General features: G+C 38.7%; 1 protein-coding gene across 2 annotated transcripts in view; it reads left to right on the plus strand.

Moving 5' to 3' along the window:
• The window catches only part of LOC131953703 (mitochondrial intermediate peptidase), a 47,965-nt gene that overhangs the window by 15,544 nt on the left and 7,033 nt on the right, over window positions 1–25,388 (plus strand). For both annotated transcript variants that reach the window (XM_059317027.1, XM_059317028.1), the window contains exons 2-9: window positions 1,198–1,388; window positions 2,989–3,162; window positions 3,725–3,813; window positions 4,017–4,164; window positions 10,136–10,254; window positions 21,843–21,906; window positions 23,601–23,757; window positions 24,816–24,864. In XM_059317027.1, coding sequence (XP_059173010.1) covers window positions 1,212–1,388; window positions 2,989–3,162; window positions 3,725–3,813; window positions 4,017–4,164; window positions 10,136–10,254; window positions 21,843–21,906; window positions 23,601–23,757; window positions 24,816–24,864 — 977 coding nt within the window. In that variant the 5' untranslated portion in view covers window positions 1,198–1,211. The remainder of the gene's footprint in view (window positions 1–1,197; window positions 1,389–2,988; window positions 3,163–3,724; window positions 3,814–4,016; window positions 4,165–10,135; window positions 10,255–21,842; window positions 21,907–23,600; window positions 23,758–24,815; window positions 24,865–25,388) is intronic.

The raw sequence follows: 25,388 nt of genomic DNA on the forward strand, positions 1-25,388 counted from the left end.
GTGGCTCCACCATTACTAATGTGTTGATATCCAATGTGGTCTGTGGGTCCACCATTACTAATGTGTTGATATCCAATGTGGTCTGTGGGTCCACCATTACTAATGTGTTGATATCCAATGTGGTCTGTGGGTCCACCATTACTAATGTGTTGATATCCAACTGTGGGTCCACCATTACTAATGTGTTGATATCCAATGTGGTCTGTGGGTCCACCATTACTAATGTGTTGATATCCAATGTGGTCTGTGGGTCCACCATTACTAATGTGTTAATATCCAATGTGGTCTGTGGGTCCACCATTACTAATGTGTTAATATCCAATGTGGTCTGTGGGTCCACCATTACTAATGTGTTGATATCCAATGTGGTCTGTGGGTCCACCATTACTAATGTGTTGATATCCAATGTGGTCTGTGGGTCCACCATTACTAATGTGTTGATATCCAATGTGGTCTGTGGGTCCACCATTACTAATGTGTTGATATCCAATGTGGTCTGTGGGTCCACTATTACTAATGTATTGATATCCAATTCTTATTTTGTTCTTGCTTTGTGTGAACAAGAGATAACTTAGTTTGTGATGTGACAATAGGGGTAATGTGACAATAGGGGTAATGTGACAATAGGGGTAATGTGACAATAGGGGTAATGTGACAATAGGGGTAATGTGCCATTGAAAACCACGGGTATACTTATTGAGCAAGGAATACTTGGCAGTAGATTTGGTTGACAGCTTGCCACAAGTATAGGCCTGATAAGGGTCATTCACTGACAGGTCCTCTAGTTTATTGATCCATTTGTCAATTAGGCAGCTGGTCAATGTAACCATCCTAGTCACTTTAAACAGCCACTAGTAAAGTGTTACATATGTAACATGTATCCATCCTAGTCACTTTAAACAGCCACTAGTAAAGTGTTACATATGTAACATGTATCCATCCTAGTCACTTTAAACAGCCACTAGTAAAGTGTTACATATGTAACATGTATCCATCCTAGTCACTTTAAACAGCCACTAGTAAAGTGTTACATATGTAACATGTATCCATCCTAGTCATTGTAAACAGCCACTAGTAAAGTGTTACACATGTAACTACTACTACTGATCTTTCTGGGTTGCCTTGCAAGTGGCATGCTATTGAAGTTTCATACTTTCTTCTAAGATGTTTTAAACTAGAAGTTCATTTGTTTTTCAGATATCAATAATAAAATGGAAACAAGGTATCTCTTTACCAACTGGAGAACAATAGTAAGAAAATGGAAGCCATTAGGATGTGTAATTACCCAGAATTCTAAAGGCTGTGTATCTACCTGGACCCCATTTGCTGCTGCATTTAACACCAAGCCTCAGAGAAAGTTCAAACTTCAAATTAACAAAGGAAATGTGGTACACTATTTCTGTATACATATTTAGCATCAATTTGTCATACAGCATGCAAAACATAATCACGTTTTGGCTTATAGTCTTGCAACCTAGTAACATAAATAAGTATTTTGTCCAATCAGTGAGTACCAAAAAGATTGTTAGAAAAAAGTCACTCAAAATAGGAAAGGTGACTTTATATAGTAACTACTATTGTCTTAAGATGTATGTGTTGTTTTACACTAAATTAAGTATTAAACAGCAAAAAGGGTTTTAAAAACAATTTTGGTTGTCATGGAAACCCAAAAAAAAAACCTCAGCCTTTTTTTAATTTTAGGTACTTTTAAAAACACTAAGGCTTTTTTATTTATGCACTTATAGCAATCAAATTTAAAAGGCATATATTTCAGTATATATTAAAAACTTCTTAATAGAGCTACTAGTCAGAATTCTGCAAGGTCAGAAAAATCTCACTCTTTTTAGTATGCAAAAGTTTAAAACTTTACATATCATTGTTGAACATTAACTTTTTTTTAAGGTGGGCAATGTATTATTAATTTTTTTTAAAAGTAGTCGTCAAAAGTTTTAAAATATACTGAAATATAAGCAGTTTAAATTTGATTGCTATAAGTGCATAAGTTAAGTTATTATTCTCCAATATAAAAATGGACAAAGTATCCAAAAGTGCAAGAAACAACAAATTTATTCAAACAACGGTTACAATTGTAGGCACAAAGGCCTTTTTTCACATTGGCCGTTTAAACAAATAAAACAATTCAATAACACATAGCAGTAACACATAGCACTAAAAATGTGGAATAAAGAAACAATGGTACATAGCTATCATACACAATGAGATAAAAAAGAGAATATAATAGATGAATGAGAAATGTTACAATGAGTCAGTTAGGTCATTAAATAATTTTAGTTTTAGTTTAGATTTGAATATATTTTCAGATCTAGATAGCTTTATTTTATTAGGAAGATTGTTCCACAAATTAGAACCAGAGTAGGCGAAGCTATGTTTTTGGAAAAAGGTTGAATAAGGGAATGGTAAATTAAGACGACGATTTAATTTTATGTTAAAAGAAAATAGATCTGATAAGTAAGAGGGGGCTGTTTCGTGGAATATTTTATATAAGAAAATTGATTTAGTATATATTATCTTTTTATTTAATGGAAGTATTTTAGTTGTAAGAAAAGAATCCAGACTACTAGACAAGCCAGTAACCAGTTTTATAGCCCTTTTTTGTAAAGAAAGAAGAGGGCGCTGCTTAGTTATAAATTATGATTTTGGTGATTTTTTTATTCCCTTAATTTAAACAAATTCATAGTTGCAAAAGAAACAAAAATAAAATTCATTTTAATATTAACTTTTATAAACACTGAAAATAAAATTTAAAAAAACATGCTTTCTTTAGTAAAACCATTTGTTGCTTATGAATTCTCATAAACATTTTACTAACAAAAACGTTGTTTTTTGTTTGCTTTTCAAAGCTTATTATTATTATTAATTATGTTTATATTTGATGAAGATTGCAAATTGAGATTATAATGCAACTGTAGGATTTAGTAAATAACCTTTGTTTAATTAACAGATTTTCAAAATGTTGACAATTTTTAGGGGTTGTTCTGTCTGCCTGAATTAAAAGACCACACAGGATTCTATTTGTTAAAACAAACTGTTGAGGAGGACGTGCACAGATTAGTCACTGAAGCCACATCCAAGAATAGAACTCGTAAAATAGTCACCATATTTGATGAGCTTTCAGATACATTGTGTAGAGTTGCAGATATGGTAAGTGAAATTGACATACAACATGAAGGTGCAGATATGGTAAGTGAAATTGACATACAACATGAAGGTGCAGATATGGTAAGTGAAATTGACATACAACATGAAGGTGCAGATATGGTAAGTGAAATTGACATACAACATGAAGGTGCAGATATGGTAAGTGAAATTGACATACAACATGAAGGTGCAGATATGGTAAGTGAAATTGACATACAACATGAAGGTGCAGATATGGTAAGTGAAATTGACATACAACATGAAGGTGCAGATATGGTAAGTGAAATTGACATACAACATGAAGGTGCAGATATGGTAAGTGAAATTGACATACAACATGAAGGTGCAGATATGGTAAGTGAAATTGACATACAACATGAAGGTGCAGATATGGTAAGTGAAATTGACATACAACATGAAGGTGCAGATATGGTAAGTGAAATTGACATACAACATGAACATTTAGAGTTTCTTAGATTGTAATTAATATTTTCAAACTCCCTGTGTATTTGATGATACAGTGAGTGAGCTAAGCATACTATTGTATGAGTTGCCTTTGATCTAGTCAGATTTTGTGAGAGTGGCCCACCCAGATCCTGCCTTTGCTCAAGCTGCTGAGGAAACATGTGTTGAGTTGTCCAGTTTAGTGGAGAGGTAAGTGGCTTCAGCTCGTTGAACTAACTTGTTGATCTTTGGTTAAACCAATCATGTCTGACTCGTTGAATGGTTTATTTGCTACCTTTATTTGCCACTGATACTTTAGACGTCTCATTACGACCTGGTATTTGCAACTTCTCATTACAACCAGATATTTGATTAACCCTGTGTGATGAACCCTGTGGGATAAACTTCCCCAGACTAAACACAAATGTGTCCCTTCATGCTGTGCTGAAGACTGTTCTAAATGATGGAGACTTGGTCCCAACAGATGCAGTAGATCAGCGGGTCACACAACTTTTTATGTTCGACTTTGAACAGAGCGGGATACACCTAGAAGAAAAACAGGTACTTCAGCCATGCTACTACTACCTGACATTTACCTCTTCTCATTAAGCCCTGACATTTACCTCTTCTCATTACGCCCTGACATATACCTCTTCTCATTATGACCTGACATTTACCTCTTCTCATTATGACCTGACATATACCTCTTCTCATTATGACCTGACATTTACCTCTTCTCATTATGACCTGACATTTACCTCTTCTCATTATGACCTGACATATACCTCTTCTCATTATGACCTGACATTTACCTCTTCTCATAATGACCTGACAGTTACCTCTTCTCATTACGCCCTGACATTTTATTTTAATTGGACTATTGCGCTACTTCTGACGGTGCTACATTAAGAATAAATGTAGGTTAAGATTCAGAATTTCAGCGGATTTACGAGTTTTTCAGAATCTAAATTTTCTGCTGATATTTTCATGTAAATATTTATCATAAACACTGGAAAAAATAATCATTCTTCAAATGAAACTTACATCTCACAAGTCTGGCAATCTAGCTATGGTTATAGCCTAATTTATCAATCGGTATTTTAACCCGCCAAAATCTAGTTTCCATATAATTCTATTTACTACTAGGACTAGACTAACCAGCCCCTCAACGGTGGCTCTTGTAATGTTACCATGACCCCAAGTACGTGTTCGGTACTGCTTGCTTAGGGAGAAAATAAAAATGACGTCACAGTCAATGTCAAATAGCCGTTCCTGGAATACATATGCTATTGGCAATTCCAATAGGCCTACAAATTAAAAAAAACTCAACTCAACGTGACTCTGACCGCGTCCTGTTTGTGGAAGAAAAAATATGATACAGACTTTTTTTGACAAGCGGTCTTCCATAAATAACGTCACACTCGTAGGGAGAGGGGGAATCCGCAATTTGGTGATGAGGGGAGAAGGGGGGGGGGTAAATAATGTGACATCATATTTTTGTATTTTTTAAAAAGTAGTAACGCTAGAAACTGAATTTTAGTCACTGTTAGGCGTTTCAGAAAACTTTTAAAAATAATTATCATTTAAAAAGTTTTTAAAAACCCACGTTTTCTGATTGAACTAAAAAGTAGAAAATAAATGCTATACATCACAATAATGCAAGCGATCACTCTACTATAAGCGATGAAAAACGTGGGGCGCCGAAGTAAAAGTTTTTTATCGGTCATTGTTAATATAAGATGTAAAAGTTATATTACTATTGATTAGATAATACTATTGAGTTTTATTAGGGAGCTTGTAGAGAGTCAACAGTATTAGAAACTGTAAGAAAATCACGGCTCCCCACGTTTTTCATCGCTTATAGTAGAGTGATCGCTTGCATTATTGTGATGTATAGCATTTATTTTCTACTTTTTTTGTTCAATCAGAAAACGTGGGTTTTTAAAAACTTTTTTAATGATAATTATTTTCTACTTTTTAGTCTTTCTCTGTTAGTTTGCATTCAAATCTTGCTATCGATTTTATCTTCTCGCATTCACTTTTTTTTTGGGTAAACGAAGACAACTCGTAAAAAACACGTGCCTTTTCCAATCGACGTTTCTTCTGTGTTGCCGTTTCTTTCACCATTTTGCCCTCGCGTGCAAACCATTCGACCATCAACATTCTACTTCCTGATCAGTCAGATTTTGTACATAGGTTTGTACACAAACACCGCGTGACCACTACTCAGTAAGCCAAAAGAGGGAGAGTACTGAACCTTGTTTTTATGAAATTACAATTACTAGGTTATGTCCCTTTTTTTGGTACAAATCAATAGGAGTCTAAAATGATCCATAAAATTTTTCCATGGATCAATTTAGTAATAATAATAATTGAATATTGTATTGTCATCGGAAACAAAGCTTCCCTGAAAATTTCAGCGCGCTAGCTAACTGGGAAGTGCCCGAAATTTTGATCGCAAGATTTGATTGGAAAAACAAACAAACAGACGCGAAAGCAAGTTAAAGAAAACGTGGGAAAAATTGGCTGAGCTCAGTCAATATTTTAGGAAAAAAAAATCTGTTTAAAAAAATATTTTCATATTCAATTTTGAGGAGGGGGGGGGCAGTTGTTGGCTGAGGTATGACGTCATTTTGGGGGGGGGGGGGTCTGGCTTTTGTTACGGAGGGGAGAGGGGAGTAAAAAATCCTTAAAAAAAACTGACATCATGTATGGATGACCACTAACGATTTACAGCTGTTCCAAAAACATAAGTAACGATGTGGCTTGGATATCAAAATGGTTAACTTTGCTTCAAATATCAGACCCTTTCTAATTTCAGCTAATCTGGCCAACTCCACTTTCCATCAAATGAACCAAAACTTTCTAATTACAATTAATCTAAATCTAGGCTCTTACAATATTTTTACCATGCCACTCTTTTAAAGAATATAAGATATAATTGAAAATTTGAAAACTAGAGTACAACTAGACTAGATTAGCATTGTTTAAATTAGCCTAATGTTAAAATAAAACATAATGGCAACTTAGTTTACATTGTAAATTTTTTTTTTTTAAAGTTGTTTAGAAGTTAAACATTAAATTGCAATTAGACAATACTTACAATGTTATTTTAGAGTAACATAAACTTCTTTTATTTAAAATATTAAACAATCAATTAGCACAGTTACCTTATGAGATTGCTTTAACTGCAATAAAAAATAGATAAAACATATTGAGTTCTTGTCCAAAGAATATTTCCTAATTTTTTTTCCTGGTCTGGTCACATCTCTGTACCTGACATTTACCTCTTCTCATCACTACCTGATATTTACAATCACCTCTTTTGTAGCCAGACACAGTTTAGTGAAATCAAACACACAATTCAAGCTATACTACAGTTCTTTATTTAAATATCAATCTTTGACTCCTACTATAACTACTTCATAACACATGACTGTCTACTGCAACTTTCCTACATACTCCACTGTCTACTGCAACTTTCCTACATACTCCACTGTCCTACATACTCCACCGTCTACTGCAACTTTCCTACATACTCTACTGTCTACTGCAACTTTCCTACATACTCCACTGTCTACTGCAACTTTCCTACATACTCCACTGTCTACTGCAACTTTCCTACATACTCCACTGTCTACTGCAACTTTCCTACATACTTCACTGTCTACTGCAACTTTCCTACATACTCCACTGTCTACTGCAACTTTCCTACATACTCCACTGTCTACTGCAACTTTCCTACATACTCCACTGTCTACTGCAACTTTCCTACATACTCCACTGTCTACTGCAACTTTCCTACATACTTCACTGTCAACTGCAACTTTCCTACATACTCCACTGTCTACTGCAACTTTCCTACATACTTCACTGTCAACTGCAACTTTCCTACATACTCCACTGTCTACTGCAACTTTCCTACATACTTCACTGTCTACTGCAACTTTCCTACATACTCCACTGTCTACTGCAACTTTCCTACATACTCCACTGTCAAGTGCAACTTTCCTACATACTCCACTGTCTACTGCAACTTTCCTACATACTCCACTGTCTACTGCAACTTTCCTACATACTCCACTGTCTACTGCAACTTTCCTACATACTCCACTGTCTACTGCAACTTTCCTACATACTCCACTGTCTACTGCAACTTTCCTACATACTCCACTGTCTACTGCAACTTTCCTACATACTCCACTGTCAAGTGCAACTTTCCTACATACTCCACTGTCTACTGCAACTTTCCTACATACTCCACTGTCTACTGCAACTTTCCTACATACTCCACTGTCTACTGCAACTTTCCTACATACTCCACTGTCTACTGCAACTTTCCTACATACTCCACTGTCTACTGCAACTTTCCTACATACTCCACTGTCAAGTGCAACTTTCCTACATACTCCACTGTCTACTGCAACTTTCCTACATACTCCACTGTCTACTGCAACTTTCCTACATACTCCACTGTCTACTGCAACTTTCCTACATACTCCACTGTCTACTGCAACTTTCCTACATACTCCACTGTCTACTGCAACTTTCCTACATACTCCACTGTCTACTGCAACTTTCCTACATACTCCACTGTCAAGTGCAACTTTCCTACATACTCCACTGTCTACTGCAACTTTCCTACATACTCCACTGTCTACTGCAACTTTCCTACATACTCCACTGTCTACTGCAACTTTCCTACATACTCCATTGTCTACTGCAACTTTCCTACATACTCCACTGTCTACTGCAACTTTCCTACATACTCCACTGTCTACTGCAACTTTCCTACATACTCCACTGTCTACTGCAACTTTCCTACATACTCCACTGTCAAGTGCAACTTTCCTACATACTCCACTGTCTACTGCAACTTTCCTACATACTCCACTGTCAAGTGCAACTTTCCTACATACTCCATTGTCTACTGCAACTTTCCTACATACTCCACTGTCTACTGCAACTTTCCTACATACTCCACTGTCTACTGCAACTTTCCTACATACTCCACTGTCTACTGCAACTTTCCTACATACTCCACTGTCTACTGCAACTTTCCTACATACTCCACTGTCTACTGCAACTTTCCTACATACTCCACTGTCTACTGCAACTTTCCTACATACTCCACTGTCTACTGCAACTTTCCTACATACTTCACTGTCTACTGCAACTTTCCTACATACTCCACTGTCTACTGCAACTTTCCTACATACTCCACTGTCTACTGCAACTTTCCTACATACTCCACTGTCTACTGCAACTTTCCTACATACTTCACTGTCTACTGCAACTTTCCTACATACTTCACTGTCAACTGCAACTTTCCTACATACTCCACTGTCTACTGCAACTTTCCTACATACTCCACTGTCTACTGCAACTTTCCTACATACTCCACTGTCTACTGCAACTTTCCTACATACTCCACTGTCTACTGCAACTTTCCTACATACTCCACTGTCTACTGCAACTTTCCTACATACTCCACTGTCTACTGCAACTTTCCTACATACTCCACTGTCTACTGCAACTTTCCTACATACTCCACTGTCTACTGCAACTTTCCTACATACTCCACTGTCTACTGCAACTTTCCTACATACTCCACTGTCTACTGCAACTTTCCTACATACTTCACTGTCTACTGCAACTTTCCTACATACTCCACTGTCTTATAACACGCAATACAATGTGTAGATAACACTAAATAACACTGTTAAACAATAATAAGAGTTTTAATATATATATATATATATATATATATATATATATATATATATATATATATATATATATATATATATATATATATATATATATATATATACATACATATACATATACACAAGTAAACTAATTAAATAATAGATGATAAAAAGTTCTACTTCACAAATACCGATACTTAACACCACGTCCACAGCCACACACAATCAGCCGCTACACACACTGGGACACACTCTGACCCCCTTCAAGTGACCCACCTCTCCACCAACTGGGACACACTCTGACCCCCTTCAAGTGACCCACCTCTCCACCCACTGGGACACACTCTGACCCCCTTCAAGTGACACACCTCTCCACCAACTGGGACACACTCTGACCCTTTCAAGTGACCCACCTCTCCACCAACTGGGACACACTCTGACCCCCTTCAAGTGACCCACCTCTCGTGAACACTTCCATGTAAACACACTCAACCAAGGGCTACAACTGTACATAAAACTAAGGGTATCTGTCGTTTGAGCACACAACACACACACAATCAGGGACTTAACTGTCTTTACTGCGCTGTAGCGCTACCTACCTCTAACTGTTGTCCACATGTCAATAGTCAGCTGACCATCGCACGTGACTGGTCATCTACTGGTCTACCTGACTACGCTATTCTCTGTTTCTCATTTCTTCTGTTTGACCTCTAAACTATTTTTAACGTATAACTTGTGTCATCACACTACCTCTTCTCATTACTACCTGATATTTGCTTCTCATATTTATTCCAGCATTTTTGTCACTCAATGTTTTTCAGCGGACAGAGTTTGTCAAGTTGAATGAACAAGTCCATATGCTTGGCACTTTTTTTCAAAGAGGAACACAGAAGCCAGTTGGAATTCCCAAAAGCCAACTCCCAGGAAATCTGCAGCATGTGTATGTACCTTGCAACTTATTCTATACATTTGGTATAAACTACTGTTATCTACAATATGTGTATGCAGACATGCCTACCATCCAACCAAAACCGGAATAGTTCTGCTTTTTTTAAATGAAAAATCGTGTCTTGTTATGCCATTCCGCTTCCATCGAAGTTTGTTCCACTTTTAAAAAAGAAAAAATGAGTGAAAATGTAGAAAATAAGACTAAAGAAAAGACGACTAAATAAAAGACAAGACTAAAGAATAGACAAATAAATCAAATTGAGAAAAAAAGAGCAGGTAAAAGGGATTTCTATGTCACATGTTACCTTGGTTACTTACAACTTACAGCATTTATTGTTGTTCATATGGCCTAGCAATGAAGAAATCCTCAGTCTTGACAACAATATAATCAACTATCTAGCAATGAAGAAAACAACCAAGCTCATTGACCCGGGCACAACACCAAGTATCTCAAATAAAAAGACATTAACACTAAGCTAATGGGTCCATTATCTAACCAAGAAAATAAAATATCTAGGATGGAATATTATAGCACATTGTATCTTAAATATCCTGATATAACTTAACTAGCTGCATACCCGTGCTCCGCCACGGCAAATCTTTTTTAAATGTACCAACTTGGTAACAGAACAAAACAAACAAAAACACAACACAACCACAACACAACACAACCACAGCCACAACATTAGAATCACCACCGAACAACAGGCTTCCCTAGGCGTCTGCGCCCAAAGAGAGCCTTTCCAGCATAAAAAATGTAAGTCACATAAATAGATCCTTCTCCATAACTTACAATAAAACAATGCAATGCAAATAAATGTACGGCAAGTGGTGTTTACTTTTATGGTTCTAAGAAAACACATAGGCAATGTAATTAGAATCACCACGAAAAACACGCTTTTCCCAGGAGAGAGCCTTTCCAGCATTCTCTATACTTTAATTCTAAAATTTCACCATCTGTTAGCAATGAAAAACAAAAACAAAAAATTGTGATTTTGAGAGATCATAGACTAATTAGAAAATAATATAAATAATATTTAAATTTTACTTATGAACCTAAACATATAATAATCAATGCGGTAGTAATAAAAAAAAATTAACTTAAATTATTGAGAGTGAGTTGAATATTAAAAACACGTTTTCCCAGGCTTCCGTGCCCAGAGAGAGCCTTTCCAGCATTCTCTAAAAGCTTAATTTCACCATTTATTATGTTTTAATAACACCGAAAAATAAAAACAAAAAATAGTGATTTTGAAAATTCATAGACTAATTAGAAAATAATATAAATAATCTTAACATTTTTCTATTTTAATTATGAACCTTAACATATAATAATCAATGTGGTAGTAATTTAAAAAAAATTAACTTAAATTAGTGATGAGTTACATTTATTTTTAAATTTCCTCTCTTGCAAAAATTAGAAAAAAAAAGTTGAATTAATTAGTTTTTCGACATACTGTTATAAAAATGTATCCACTTTTTCTAGGAATATAAACGAAAATGATATTTGACATTGATCCTTTTAATATGTTTTAGGAATGTGCGTGTATTTAATATTTTCTTTACGTTATTCAAAAGAGTAAAAACAGTGGCGACAATAAAATAACTTTATGTCGTTATATAAACAAACCCTACTCTATTACTTATAATAAGACACTGTGATGCACTGAAAAGCACTGCATTGGGCGATGTTTACTTTTATGGTTCCAAAATCTATAGCGATGACTGAAGGGAGGAAGGAAGGAAGGACTGACACACAGTCCACCTTTATTATAGATCACATCTGATGTCTTTTAATGATGACTGAAGGGAGGAAGGAAGGAAGGACTGACACACAGCCCACATTTATTATAGATCACATCTGATGTCTTTTAATTGCTAAGCCTTGTATCAACCAGGCAGCATCTAGCATGAATGGATGTCTGAGCCAATAAAAATCAACTACTCTGCAAGTGATACTGGGAAAATACTGGGTCCAACAACCACTACAGAAAATATATCCTCAATCAATAACATGTATAATACGCCCAAGAATCCCAAAATCTAGCACTAACATTTCAAACTACTGTTAGTTACTACTTTGTATCATGATCTGCCGCAACAAGGGATCCTGTGTATTTCAATAACGCCCTCTCCAAGACACCTCCCCAACTGAGAATAATCAATTGTGATACCAAGTAAAAGTTAATTAGAGTCAACAGCATAACTACTTACTAAAAAAAGATAACTAGGTACTTAACAAAAAAATAAATTACTCCATGATAATATCTGGAGAGCGTAAAAGAATATCAGTATTAACAGTTAACTAAACTATACCAATTCATACTAATCATCTAAATTTTCACTTATAGTGTGAACCAGTAACTAGTTGTTTTTACCACCAGATCTACTCTGACTTAAATAAATGGTAGATAATAGGCCTAATTATTACAACAGTCTATTCTAAATAAAACTAGATTCTAAATGGTAAAAGAAATGTTACACAAATAATGTGAACTGGTGTGACACTGCTAACTAAATCATTACAAAAAATATATTTAGTAAGCATTAATATACTAAATAAAGCTACATTTCAAATGAGCAAAAAAAAAACATGTAGTTACAAAAAATAAAAGAGGTGTACTCAACTTTTTAAAAAATCCCAGACGTCAGATCTTCATTACAACTCCCACACTCTATAGGCCACATCAGATTCATCAGTTAGTAAGTAGATCTCACACGTAGTAGGTAGATCTCACACGAAGTAGGTAGATCTCACACGTAGTAGGTAGATCTCACACGTAGTAGGTAGATCTCACACGAAGTAGGTAGATCTCACACGTAGTAGGTAGATCTCACACGTAGTAGGTAGATCTCACACGTAGTAGGTAGATCTCACACGTAGTAGGTAGATCTCACACGTAGGTAGATCTCACACGTAGTAGGTAGATGTCACACGTAGTAGGTAGATCTCACAAGTAGGTAGATCTCACACGTAGTATGTAGATCTCACACGTAGTAGGTAGATCTCACACGTAGTAGGTAGATCTCACACGTAGGTAGATCTCACACGTAGTATGTAGATCTCACACGTAGTAGGTAGATCTCACACGTAGGTAGATCTCACACGTAGTAGGAAGATCTCACACGTAGGTAGATCTCACACGTAGTAGGTAGATCTCACACGTAGTAGGTAGATCTCACACGTAGTAGGTAGATCTGACACGTAGTAGGTAGATCTCACACGTAGTAGGTAGATCTCACACGTAGTTGGTAGATCTCACACGTAGGTAGATCTCACACGTAGTAGGTAGATGTCACACGTAGTAGGTAGATCTCACACGTAGTAGGTAGATCTCACACGTAGGTAGATCTCACACGTAGTAGGTAGATCTCACACGTAGGTAGATCTCACACGTAGTAGGTAGATCTCACACGTAGGTAGATCTCACACGTAGTAGGTAGATCTCACACGAAGTAGGTAGATCTCACACGTAGTAGGTAGATCTCACACGTAGTAGGTAGATCTCACACGTAGTAGGTAGATCTCACACGTAGTAGGTAGATCTCACACGTAGGTAGATCTCACACGTAGTAGGTAGATCTCACACGTAGGTAGATCTCACACGTAGTAGGTAGATCTCACACGTAGGTAGATCTCACACGTAGTAGGTAGATCTCACACGTAGTAGGTAGATCTCACACGTAGTAGGTAGATGTAACACGTAGTAGGTAGATCTCACACGTAGGTAGATCTCACACGTAGTAGGTAGATCTCACACGTAGTAGGTAGATCTCACACGTAGTAGGTAGATGTAACACGTAGTAGGTAGATCTCACACGTAGTAGGTAGATCTCACACGTACTAGGTAGATCTCACACGTAGTAGGTAGATCTCACACGTAGTAGGTAGATCTCACACGTAGTAGGTAGGCCTCACACGTAGTAGGTAGATCTCACACGTAGTAGGTAGATCTCACACATAGGTAGGTAGATCTCACACATAGGTAGGTAGATCTCACACGTAGTAGGTAGATCTCACACGTAGTAGGTAGATCTCACACGTAGTAGGTAGATCTCACACGTAGTAGGTAGACCTCACACGTAGTAGGTAGACCTCACACGTAGTAGGTAGATCTCACACGTAGGTAGATCTCACACGTAGTAGGTAGATCTCACACGTACTAGGTAGATCTCACACGTAGTAGGTAGATCTCACACGTAGGTAGATCTCACACGTAGTAGGTAGATCTCACATGTAGTAGGTAGATGTCACACGTAGTAGGTAGATCTCACACGTAGTAGGTAGATCTCACACGTAGGTAGATCTCACATGTAGTAGGTAGATGTCAGACGTAGTAGGTAGACCTCACACGTAGTAGGTAGATCTCACACGTAGGTAGATCTCACACGTAGTAGGTAGATCTCACACGTAGTAGGTAGATCTCACACGTAGTAGGTAGATCTCACACGTAGTAGGTAGACCTCACACGTAGTAGGTAGATCTCACACGTAGTAGGTAGACCTCACACGTAGTAGGTAGATCTCACACGTAGTAGGTAGATGTCACACGTAGTAGGTAGATCTCACACGTAGTAGGTAGATCTCACACGTAGTAGGTAGATCTCACACGTAGTAGGTAGATCTCACACGTAGTAGGTAGATCTCACACGTAGTAGGTAGATCTCACACGTAGTAGGTAGATCTCACACGTAGTAGGTAGATCTCACACGTAGTAGGTAGATCTCACACGTAGTAGGTAGATCTCACACGTAGTAGGTAGATCTCACACGTAGTAGGTAGATGTCACACGTAGTAGGTAGATCTCACACGTAGTAGGTAGATCTCACACGTAGTAGGTAGATCTCACACGTAGTAGGTAGATCTCACACGTAGTAGGTAGATCTCACACGTAGTAGGTAGACCTCACACGTAGTAGGTAGATCTCACACGTAGGTAGATCTCACACGTAGTAGGTAGATCTCACACGTACTAGGTAGATCTCACACGTAGTAGGTAGATCTCACACGTAGGTAGATCTCACACGTAGTAGGTAGGCCTCACACGTAGTAGGTAGATCTCACACGTAGTAGGTAGATCTCACACGTAGGTAGATCTCACACGTAGTAGGTAGATGTCACACGTAGGTAGATCTCACACGTAGTAGGTAGATGTCACACGTAGGTAGACCTCACACGTAGTAGGTAGATCTCACACGTAGGTAGGCCTCACACGTAGTAGGTAGATCTCACACGTAGGTAGATCTCACACGTAGTAGGTAGATGTCACACGTAGTATGTAGATCTCACACGTAGTAGGTAGATCTCACACGTAGGTAGATCTCACACGTAGTAGGTAGGCCTCACACGTAGTAGGTAGATCTCACACGTAGTAGGTAGATCTCACACATAGGTAGGTAGATCTCACACATAGGTAGGTAGATCTCACACGTAGGTAGATCTCACACGTAGTAGGAAGATCTCACACGTAGGTAGATCTCACACGTAGTAGGTAGATCTCACACGTAGTAGGTAGATCTCACACGTAGTAGGTAGATCTGACACGTAGTAGGTAGATCTCACACGTAGTAGGTAGATGTCACACGTAGTAGGTAGATCTCACACGTAGTAGGTAGATCTCACACGTAGTAGGTAGATCTCACATGTAGTAGGTAGATGTCACACGTAGTAGGTAGACCTCACACGTAGGTAGATCTCACACGTAGTAGGTAGATCTCACACGTACTAGGTAGATCTCACACGTAGTAGGTAGATCTCACACGTAGGTAGATCTCACACGTAGTAGGTAGATCTCACACGAAGTAGGTAGATCTCACACGTAGGTAGATCTCACACGTAGTAGGTAGATCTCACACGTAGTAGGTAGATCTCACATGTAGTAGGTAGATCTCACACGTAGGTAGATCTCACACGTAGTAGGTAGATGTCACACGTAGTAGGTAGATCTCACACGTAGTAGGTAGATCTCACACGTAGTAGGTAGATGTAACACGTAGTAGGTAGATCTCACACGTAGTAGGTAGATCTCACACGTACTAGGTAGATCTCACACGTAGTAGGTAGATCTCACACGTAGGTAGATCTCACACGAAGTAGGTAGATGTCACACGTAGTAGGTAGATCTCACACGTAGTAGGTAGATCTCACACGTAGGTAGATCTCACACGTACTAGGTAGATCTCACACGTAGTAGGTAGACCTCACACGTAGGTAGATCTCACACGTAGTAGGTAGATCTCACACGTACTAGGTAGATCTCACACGTAGTATGTAGATCTCACACGTAGGTAGGTAGATCTCACACGTAGTAGGTAGATCTCACACGTAGTAGGTAGATCTCACACGTAGTATGTAGATCTCACACGTAGTAGGTAGATGTCACACGTAGTAGGTAGATCTCACACGTAGTAGGTAGATCTCACACGTAGTAGGTAGATCTCACACGTAGTAGGTAGATCTCACACGTAGGTAGATCTCACACGTAGTAGGTAGATGTCACACGTAGTAGGTAGATCTCACACGTAGTAGGTAGATGTCACACGAAGTAGGTAGATCTCACACGTAGGTAGATCTCACACGTAGTAGGTAGATCTCACACGTAGTAGGTAGATCTCACATGTAGTAGGTAGATCTCACACGTAGGTAGATCTCACACGTAGTAGGTAGATGTCACACGTAGTAGGTAGATCTCACACGTAGTAGGTAGATCTCACACGTAGTAGGTAGATGTAACACGTAGTAGGTAGATCTCACACGTAGTAGGTAGATCTCACACGTACTAGGTAGATCTCACACGTAGTAGGTAGATCTCACACGTAGGTAGATCTCACACGAAGTAGGTAGATGTCACACGTAGTAGGTAGATCTCACACGTAGTAGGTAGATCTCACACGTAGGTAGATCTCACACGTACTAGGTAGATCTCACACGTAGTAGGTAGACCTCACACGTAGGTAGATCTCACACGTAGTAGGTAGATCTCACACGTACTAGGTAGATCTCACACGTAGTATGTAGATCTCACACGTAGGTAGGTAGATCTCACACGTAGTAGGTAGATGTAACACGTAGTAGGTAGATCTCACACGTAGTATGTAGATCTCACACGTAGTAGGTAGATGTCACACGTAGTAGGTAGATCTCACACGTAGTAGGTAGATCTCACACGTAGTAGGTAGATCTCACACGTAGTAGGTAGATCTCACACGTAGGTAGATCTCACACGTAGTAGGTAGATGTCACACGTAGTAGGTAGATCTCACACGTAGTAGGTAGATGTAACACGTAGTAGGTAGATCTCACACGTAGTAGGTAGATCTCACACGTAGTAGGTAGATCTCACACGTAGTAGGTAGATCTCACACGTAGTAGGTAGATCTCACACGTAGTAGGTAGATGTCACACGTAGTAGGTAGATCTCACACGTAGTAGGTAGATCTCACACGTAGTAGGTAGATCTCACACGTAGTAGGTAGATGTCACACGTAGTAGGTAGACCTCACACGTAGGTAGATCTCACACGTAGTAGGTAGATCTCACACGTACTAGGTAGATCTCACACGTAGTAGGTAGATCTCACACGTAGGTAGATCTCACACGTAGTAGGTAGATCTCACACGAAGTAGGTAGATCTCACACGTAGGTAGATCTCACACGTAGTAGGTAGATCTCACACGTAGTAGGTAGATCTCACATGTAGTAGGTAGATCTCACACGTAGGTAGATCTCACACGTAGTAGGTAGATGTCACACGTAGTAGGTAGATCTCACACGTAGTAGGTAGATCTCACACGTAGTAGGTAGATGTAACACGTAGTAGGTAGATCTCACACGTAGTAGGTAGATCTCACACGTACTAGGTAGATCTCACACGTAGTAGGTAGATCTCACACGTAGGTAGATCTCACACGAAGTAGGTAGATGTCACACGTAGTAGGTAGATCTCACACGTAGTAGGTAGATCTCACACGTAGGTAGATCTCACACGTACTAGGTAGATCTCACACGTAGTAGGTAGACCTCACACGTAGGTAGATCTCACACGTAGTAGGTAGATCTCACACGTACTAGGTAGATCTCACACGTAGTATGTAGATCTCACACGTAGGTAGGTAGATCTCACACGTAGTAGGTAGATCTCACACGTAGTAGGTAGATCTCACACGTAGTATGTAGATCTCACACGTAGTAGGTAGATGTCACACGTAGTAGGTAGATCTCACACGTAGTAGGTAGATCTCACACGTAGTAGGTAGATCTCACACGTAGTAGGTAGATCTCACACGTAGGTAGATCTCACACGTAGTAGGTAGATGTCACACGTAGTAGGTAGATCTCACACGTAGTAGGTAGATGTCACACGAAGTAGGTAGATCTCACACGTAGGTAGATCTCACACGTAGTAGGTAGATCTCACACGTAGTAGGTAGATCTCACATGTAGTAGGTAGATCTCACACGTAGGTAGATCTCACACGTAGTAGGTAGATGTCACACGTAGTAGGTAGATCTCACACGTAGTAGGTAGATCTCACACGGTGTAGGTAGATGTAACACGTAGTAGGTAGATCTCACACGTAGTAGGTAGATCTCACACGTACTAGGTAGATCTCACACGTAGTAGGTAGATCTCACACGTAGGTAGATCTCACACGAAGTAGGTAGATGTCACACGTAGTAGGTAGATCTCACACGTAGTAGGTAGATCTCACACGTAGGTAGATCTCACACGTACTAGGTAGATCTCACACGTAGTAGGTAGACCTCACACGTAGGTAGATCTCACACGTAGTAGGTAGATCTCACACGTACTAGGTAGATCTCACACGTAGTATGTAGATCTCACACGTAGGTAGGTAGATCTCACACGTAGTAGGTAGATCTCACACGTAGTAGGTAGATCTCACACGTAGTATGTAGATCTCACACGTAGTAGGTAGATGTCACACGTAGTAGGTAGATCTCACACGTAGTAGGTAGATCTCACACGTAGTAGGTAGATCTCACACGTAGTAGGTAGATCTCACACGTAGGTAGATCTCACACGTAGTAGGTAGATGTCACACGTAGTAGGTAGATCTCACACGTAGTAGGTAGATGTAACACGTAGTAGGTAGATCTCACACGTAGTAGGTAGATCTCACACGTAGTAGGTAGATCTCACACGTAGTAGGTAGATCTCACACGTAGTAGGTAGATCTCACACGTAGTAGGTAGATCTCACACGTAGTAGGTAGATCTCACACGTAGTAGGTAGATCTCACACGTAGTAGGTAGATCTCACACGTAGTAGGTAGATCTGACACGTAGTAGGTAGATCTCACACGTAGTAGGTAGATCTCACACGTAGTAGGTAGATCTCACACGTAGTAGGTAGATCTCACACGTAGTAGGTAGATCTCACACGTAGGTAGATCTCACACGTAGTAGGTAGATGTCACACGTAGTAGGTAGATCTCACACGTAGTAGGTAGATCTCACACGTACTAGGTAGATCTCACACGTAGTAGGTAGATGTCACACGTAGTATGTAGATCTCACACGTAGTAGGTAGATCTCACACGTAGTATGTAGATCTCACACGTAGGTAGGTAGATCTCACACATAGTAGGTAGATCTCACACGTAGTAGGCAGATCTCACACGTAGTAGGTAGACCTCACACGTAGTAGGTAGATCTCACACGTAGTATGTAGATGTAACACGTAGTAGGTAGATCTCACACGTAGTAGGTAGATCTCACACGTACTAGGTAGATCTCACACGTAGTAGGTAGATATCACACGTAGTAGGTAGACCTCACACGTAGGTAGATCTCACACGTAGTAGGTAGATCTCACACGTACTAGGTAGATCTCACACGTAGTAGGTAGATCTCACACGTAGGTAGATCTCACACGTAGTAGGTAGATGTCACACGTAGTAGGTAGATCTCACACGTAGTAGGTAGATGTAACACGTAGTAGGTAGATCTCACACGTAGTAGGTAGATCTCACACGTAGTAGGTAGATCTCACACGTAGTAGGTAGATCTCACACGTAGTAGGTAGATCTCACACGTAGTAGGTAGATCTCACACGTAGTAGGTAGATCTCACATGTAGTAGGTAGATCTCACACGTACGTAGGTAGATCTCACACGTAGTAGGTAGATCTCACACGTAGTAGGTAGATCTCACACGTAGTATGTAGATCTCACACGTAGTAGGTAGATCTCACACGTAGGTAGGTAGATCTCACACGTAGTAGGTAGATCTCACACGTAGTAGGTAGACCTCACACGTAGTAGGTAGATCTCACACATAGTAGGTAGATCTCACACGTAGTAGGTAGATCTCACACGTAGTAGGTAGATCTCACACGTAGTAGGTAGATCTCACACGTAGGTAGATCTCACACGTAGTAGGTAGATCTCACACGTAGTAGGTAGACCTCACACGTAGTAGGTAGATCTCACACGTAGTAGGTAGATCTCACACGTAGGTAGATCTCACACGTAGTAGGTAGATCTCACACGAAGTAGGTAGATCTCACACGTAGGTAGATGTCACACGTAGTAGGTAGATCTCACACATAGTAGGTAGATCTCACACGTAGTAGGTAAATCTCACACGTAGTAGGTAGATCTCACACATAGTAGGTAAATCTCACACGTAGTAGGTAAATCTCACACGTAGTAGGTAGATCTCACACATAGTAGGTAAATCTCACACGTAGTAGGTAGATCTCACACGTAGTAGGTAGATCTCACACGTAGTAGGTAGACCTCACAAGTAGTAGGTAGATCTCACACGTAGTAGGTAGATCTCACACGTATTTTCTAGGCATGTGGATCTATCATTTTTCTACTACAGAATCATCCCACCACCAGCCATATTTTCTAGGCATGTGGATCTATCATTTTTCTACTACAGAATCATCCCACCACCAGCCATATTTTCTAGGCATGTGGATCTATCATTTTTCTACTACAGAATCATCCCACCACCAGCCATATTTTCTAGGCATGTGAATCTATCATTTTTCTACTACAGAATCATCCCACCACCAGCCATATTTTCTAGGCATGTGGATCTATCATTTTTCTACTACAGAATCATCCCACCACCAGCCATATTTTCTAGGCATGTGGATCTATCATTTTTCTACTACAGAATCATCCCACCACCAGCCATATTTTCTAGGCATGTGGATCTATCATTTTTCTACTACAGAATCATCCCACCACCAGCCATATTTTCTAGGCATGTGGATCTATCATTTTTCTACTACAGAATCATCCAACCACCAGCCATATTTTCTAGGCATGTGGATCTATCATTTTTCTACTACAGAATCATCCCACCACAAGCCATATTTTCTAGGCATGTGGATCTATCAGAAGCCAACCACAAAATTGTAATTAGTTGAAGGGTAGTCATCTGTGTGTATGTATTTTAAATAATTTATACAGTAAGACTTGATGTGTTACACAGCTTTGTTAAGGCCCTTGTGTGACAAGGATTGATCTGCCCATTATTGGAGCTTCCCTCTCTCTCTCCAATAGTTTTGTTCAGCCCTGAAGAAAGCCAATTTATTTTTTCAGGTTTGGCTTGGATGGTGATAACATAATGGTCACTGGTCTCTTCTCTGATCACTACAGCAGTCTGGTAAAAACAACTATTAGAGGACAGAATTAGCCATCAACCTACTTCTACAACTTATCCATAAGTGTACTTCCTACATATTATCCATAAACCTACCTACAACTTATCCCTAAAACCTACTTTATACAACTTATCCGCAAACCTACTTTATACTACTTATCCTTTAAACCTACTTTAAACAACTTATCCACAAACCTACTTTATACAACTTAACTGCAAACCTACTTTATACAACTTATCCTCAAACCTACTTTAAACAACTTATCCACAAACCTACTTTATACAACTTAACTGCAAACCTACTTTATACAACTTATCCTCAAACCTACTTTATACAACTTATCTGTAAAACCTACTTTATACAACTTATACACAAACCTACTTTATACAACTTATCCGTAAAAACCTACTTCCTACAACTCATCCAAAAATCTGCTGCCTAAAACTTGTGTGTAAATATACTACCTACACTTAATCCATAAACTTCCATCAACTTATCTGTAAACCTGCTCTAAATCTACTTCCTGCATCTTATCCATAAAACTACTTCCTACAACTTATTCATGAACCCACCTTATAACTTATCCATGAACCCACCATGACAACTTATCCATGAACCCACCATGACAACTTATCCATGAACCCATGACAACTTATCCATGAACCCACCATGACAACTTATCCATGAACCCACCATGACAACTTATCCATGAACCCACCATGACAACTTATCCATGAACCCACCATGACAACTTATCCATGAACCTACCATGACAACTTATCCATGAACCCACCATAACAACTTATCCATGAACCCACTATGACAACTTATCCATGAACCCACCATGACAACATCCATGAACCCACCATAACAACTTATCCATGAACCCATGACAACTTATCCATGAACCCACCATGACAACTTATCCATGAACCCACCATGACAACTTATCCATGAATTCACCATGACAACTTATCCATGAACCCACCATGACAACTTATCCATGAACCCACCATGACAACTTATCCATGAACCCATGACAACTTATCCATGAATTCACCATGACAACTTATCCATGAACCCACCATGACAACTTATCCATGAGCCCACCATGGCAACTTATCCATGAACTCATGACTACTTATCCATGAACCCATGACAACTTATCCATGAACCCACCATGACAACTTATCCATGAACCCACCATGACAACCTATCTATAAACCTACTTTCTAAGACTCAGCCCTACAGAGCTACTCAATATCTAAGTGTGGAAACCTTGACTTAAAACATATCTTACATCAGTCAGTAACCTGTCAGCCATATGGTTTTAGTGACTCATTTATGTATCATAGTAACGAGCAGGTTTTTACTAACATTAATTGATATTTAAGTTTAGACAAACTTTAATTGATCATTAAGTTAAGACTAACTTTAATTGATCATTAAGTTTAAATTTACTTTAATTGATCATTAAGTTTAGACAAAATGTAATTGATCATTAAGTTTAGACAAACTTTAATTGATCATTCAGTTTAGACAAACTTTAACTGATCATTAAGTTTAGACAAATTTAACTGATCATTAAGTTTAAACAAACTTTAATTGATCATTAACTTAGACAAACTTTAATTGATCATTAAGTTTAGACAAACTTTAATTGATCATTAAGTTTAGACTAATTTTGATTGATTAGGTACGAGAAGCTGCATATAGAATATTCCTTCATGAAGATTCCCATCAAGAAAGTCTCTTACAATCTCTTCTGACGGCTAGGCACAGGTTGGCAAATCTTGTTGGATTTGAAACTTATTCTCAGAGGGCCAATAGAGGGACAATGATTGAATCCCCAGGTGTGTCTTGACTTTCTGTTTATTTACCCAGTGTATATGGACTCTCTGTTTTTTTTAAAAAGTGTATATTGTCTCTCTGTTTATTTACCCAGTGTATATGGACTCTACTCTCTGTTTATTTACCCAGTGTATATGGACTCTACTCTCTGTTTATTTACCCAGTGTATATGGACTCTCTGTTTATTTACCCAGTGTATATGGACTTTCTGTTTATTTACCCAGTGTATATGGACTCTACTCTCTGTTTATTTACCCAGTGTATATGGACTTTCTGTTTATTTACCCAGTGTATATGGACTCTCTGTTTATTTACCCAGTGTATATGGACTCTACTCTCTGTTTATTTACCCAGTGTATATGGACTTTCTGTTTATTTACCCAGTGTATATGGACTTTCTGTTTATTTACCCAGTGTATATGGACTTTCTGTTTATTTACCCAGTGTATATGGACTCTCTGTTTATTTACCCAGTGTATATGGACTCTACTCTCTGTTTATTTACCCAGTGTATATGGACTTTCTGTTTATTTACCCAGTGTATATGGACTCTCTGTTTATTTACCCAGTGTATATGGACTCTACTCTCTGTTTATTTACCCAGTGTATATGGACTTTCTGTTTATTTACCCAGTGTATATGGACTTTCTGTTTATTTACCCAGTGTATATGGACTTTCTGTTTATTTACCCAGTGTATATGGACTCTACTCTCTGTTTATTTACCCAGTGTATATGGACTTTCTGTTTATTTACCCAGTGTATATGGACTCTCTGTTTATTTACCCAGTGTATATGGACTCTACTCTCTGTTTATTTACCCAGTGTATATGGACTCTCTCTGTTTATTTACCCAGTGTATATGGACTTTCTGTTTATTTACCCAGTGTATATGGACTCTACTCTCTGTTTATTTACCCAGTGTATATGGACTCTCTCTGTTTATTTACCCAGTGTATATGGACTTTCTGTTAATTTACCCAGTGTATATGGACTCTACTCTCTGTTTATCAACCCAATGTATATCAACTGGTTAATCTTGACATTATGTTTTATTACAGAAAATATTCTCAACTTTCTTGAGTTGCTGGCCCAGAAACTACAGTCAAGGCAAGTAGAGCTGTTGTTAATTTGTTAGTGTGTGAGGGTCAAAAACGTTGGTCACTGAGCTAGTGATGGTCAAAAAAGTTGGTCATTGAGCTAGTGATGGTCAAAAAAGTTGGTCTCTGAGCTAGTGATGGTCAGAAAAGTTGGTCTCTGAGCTAGTGATGGTCAAAAAAGTTGGTCATTGAGCTAGTGATGGTCAAAAAAGTTGGTCATTGAGCTAGTGATGGTCAAAAAAGTTGGTCATTGAGCTAGTGATGGTCAGAAAAGTTGGTCATTGAGCTAGTGATGGTCAAAAAAGTTGGTCATTGAGCTAGTGATGGTCAGAAAAGTTGGTCATTGAGCTAGTGATGGTCAAAAAAGTTGGTCATTGAGCTAGTGATGGTCAAAAAAGTTGGTCATTGAGCTAGTGATGGTCAAAAAAGTTGGTCTCTGAGCTAGTGATGGTCAGAAAAGTTGGTCTCTGAGCTAGTGATGGTCAAAAAAGTTGGTCATTGAGCTAGTGATGGTCAAAAAAGTTGGTCATTGAG

The sequence above is a fragment of the Physella acuta genome, unplaced genomic scaffold (assembly GCF_028476545.2).
Source record: "Physella acuta isolate Inbredline_101_S28 unplaced genomic scaffold, ASM2847654v3 ptg000941l, whole genome shotgun sequence".
NCBI lineage: Eukaryota > Metazoa > Mollusca > Gastropoda > Physidae > Physella > Physella acuta.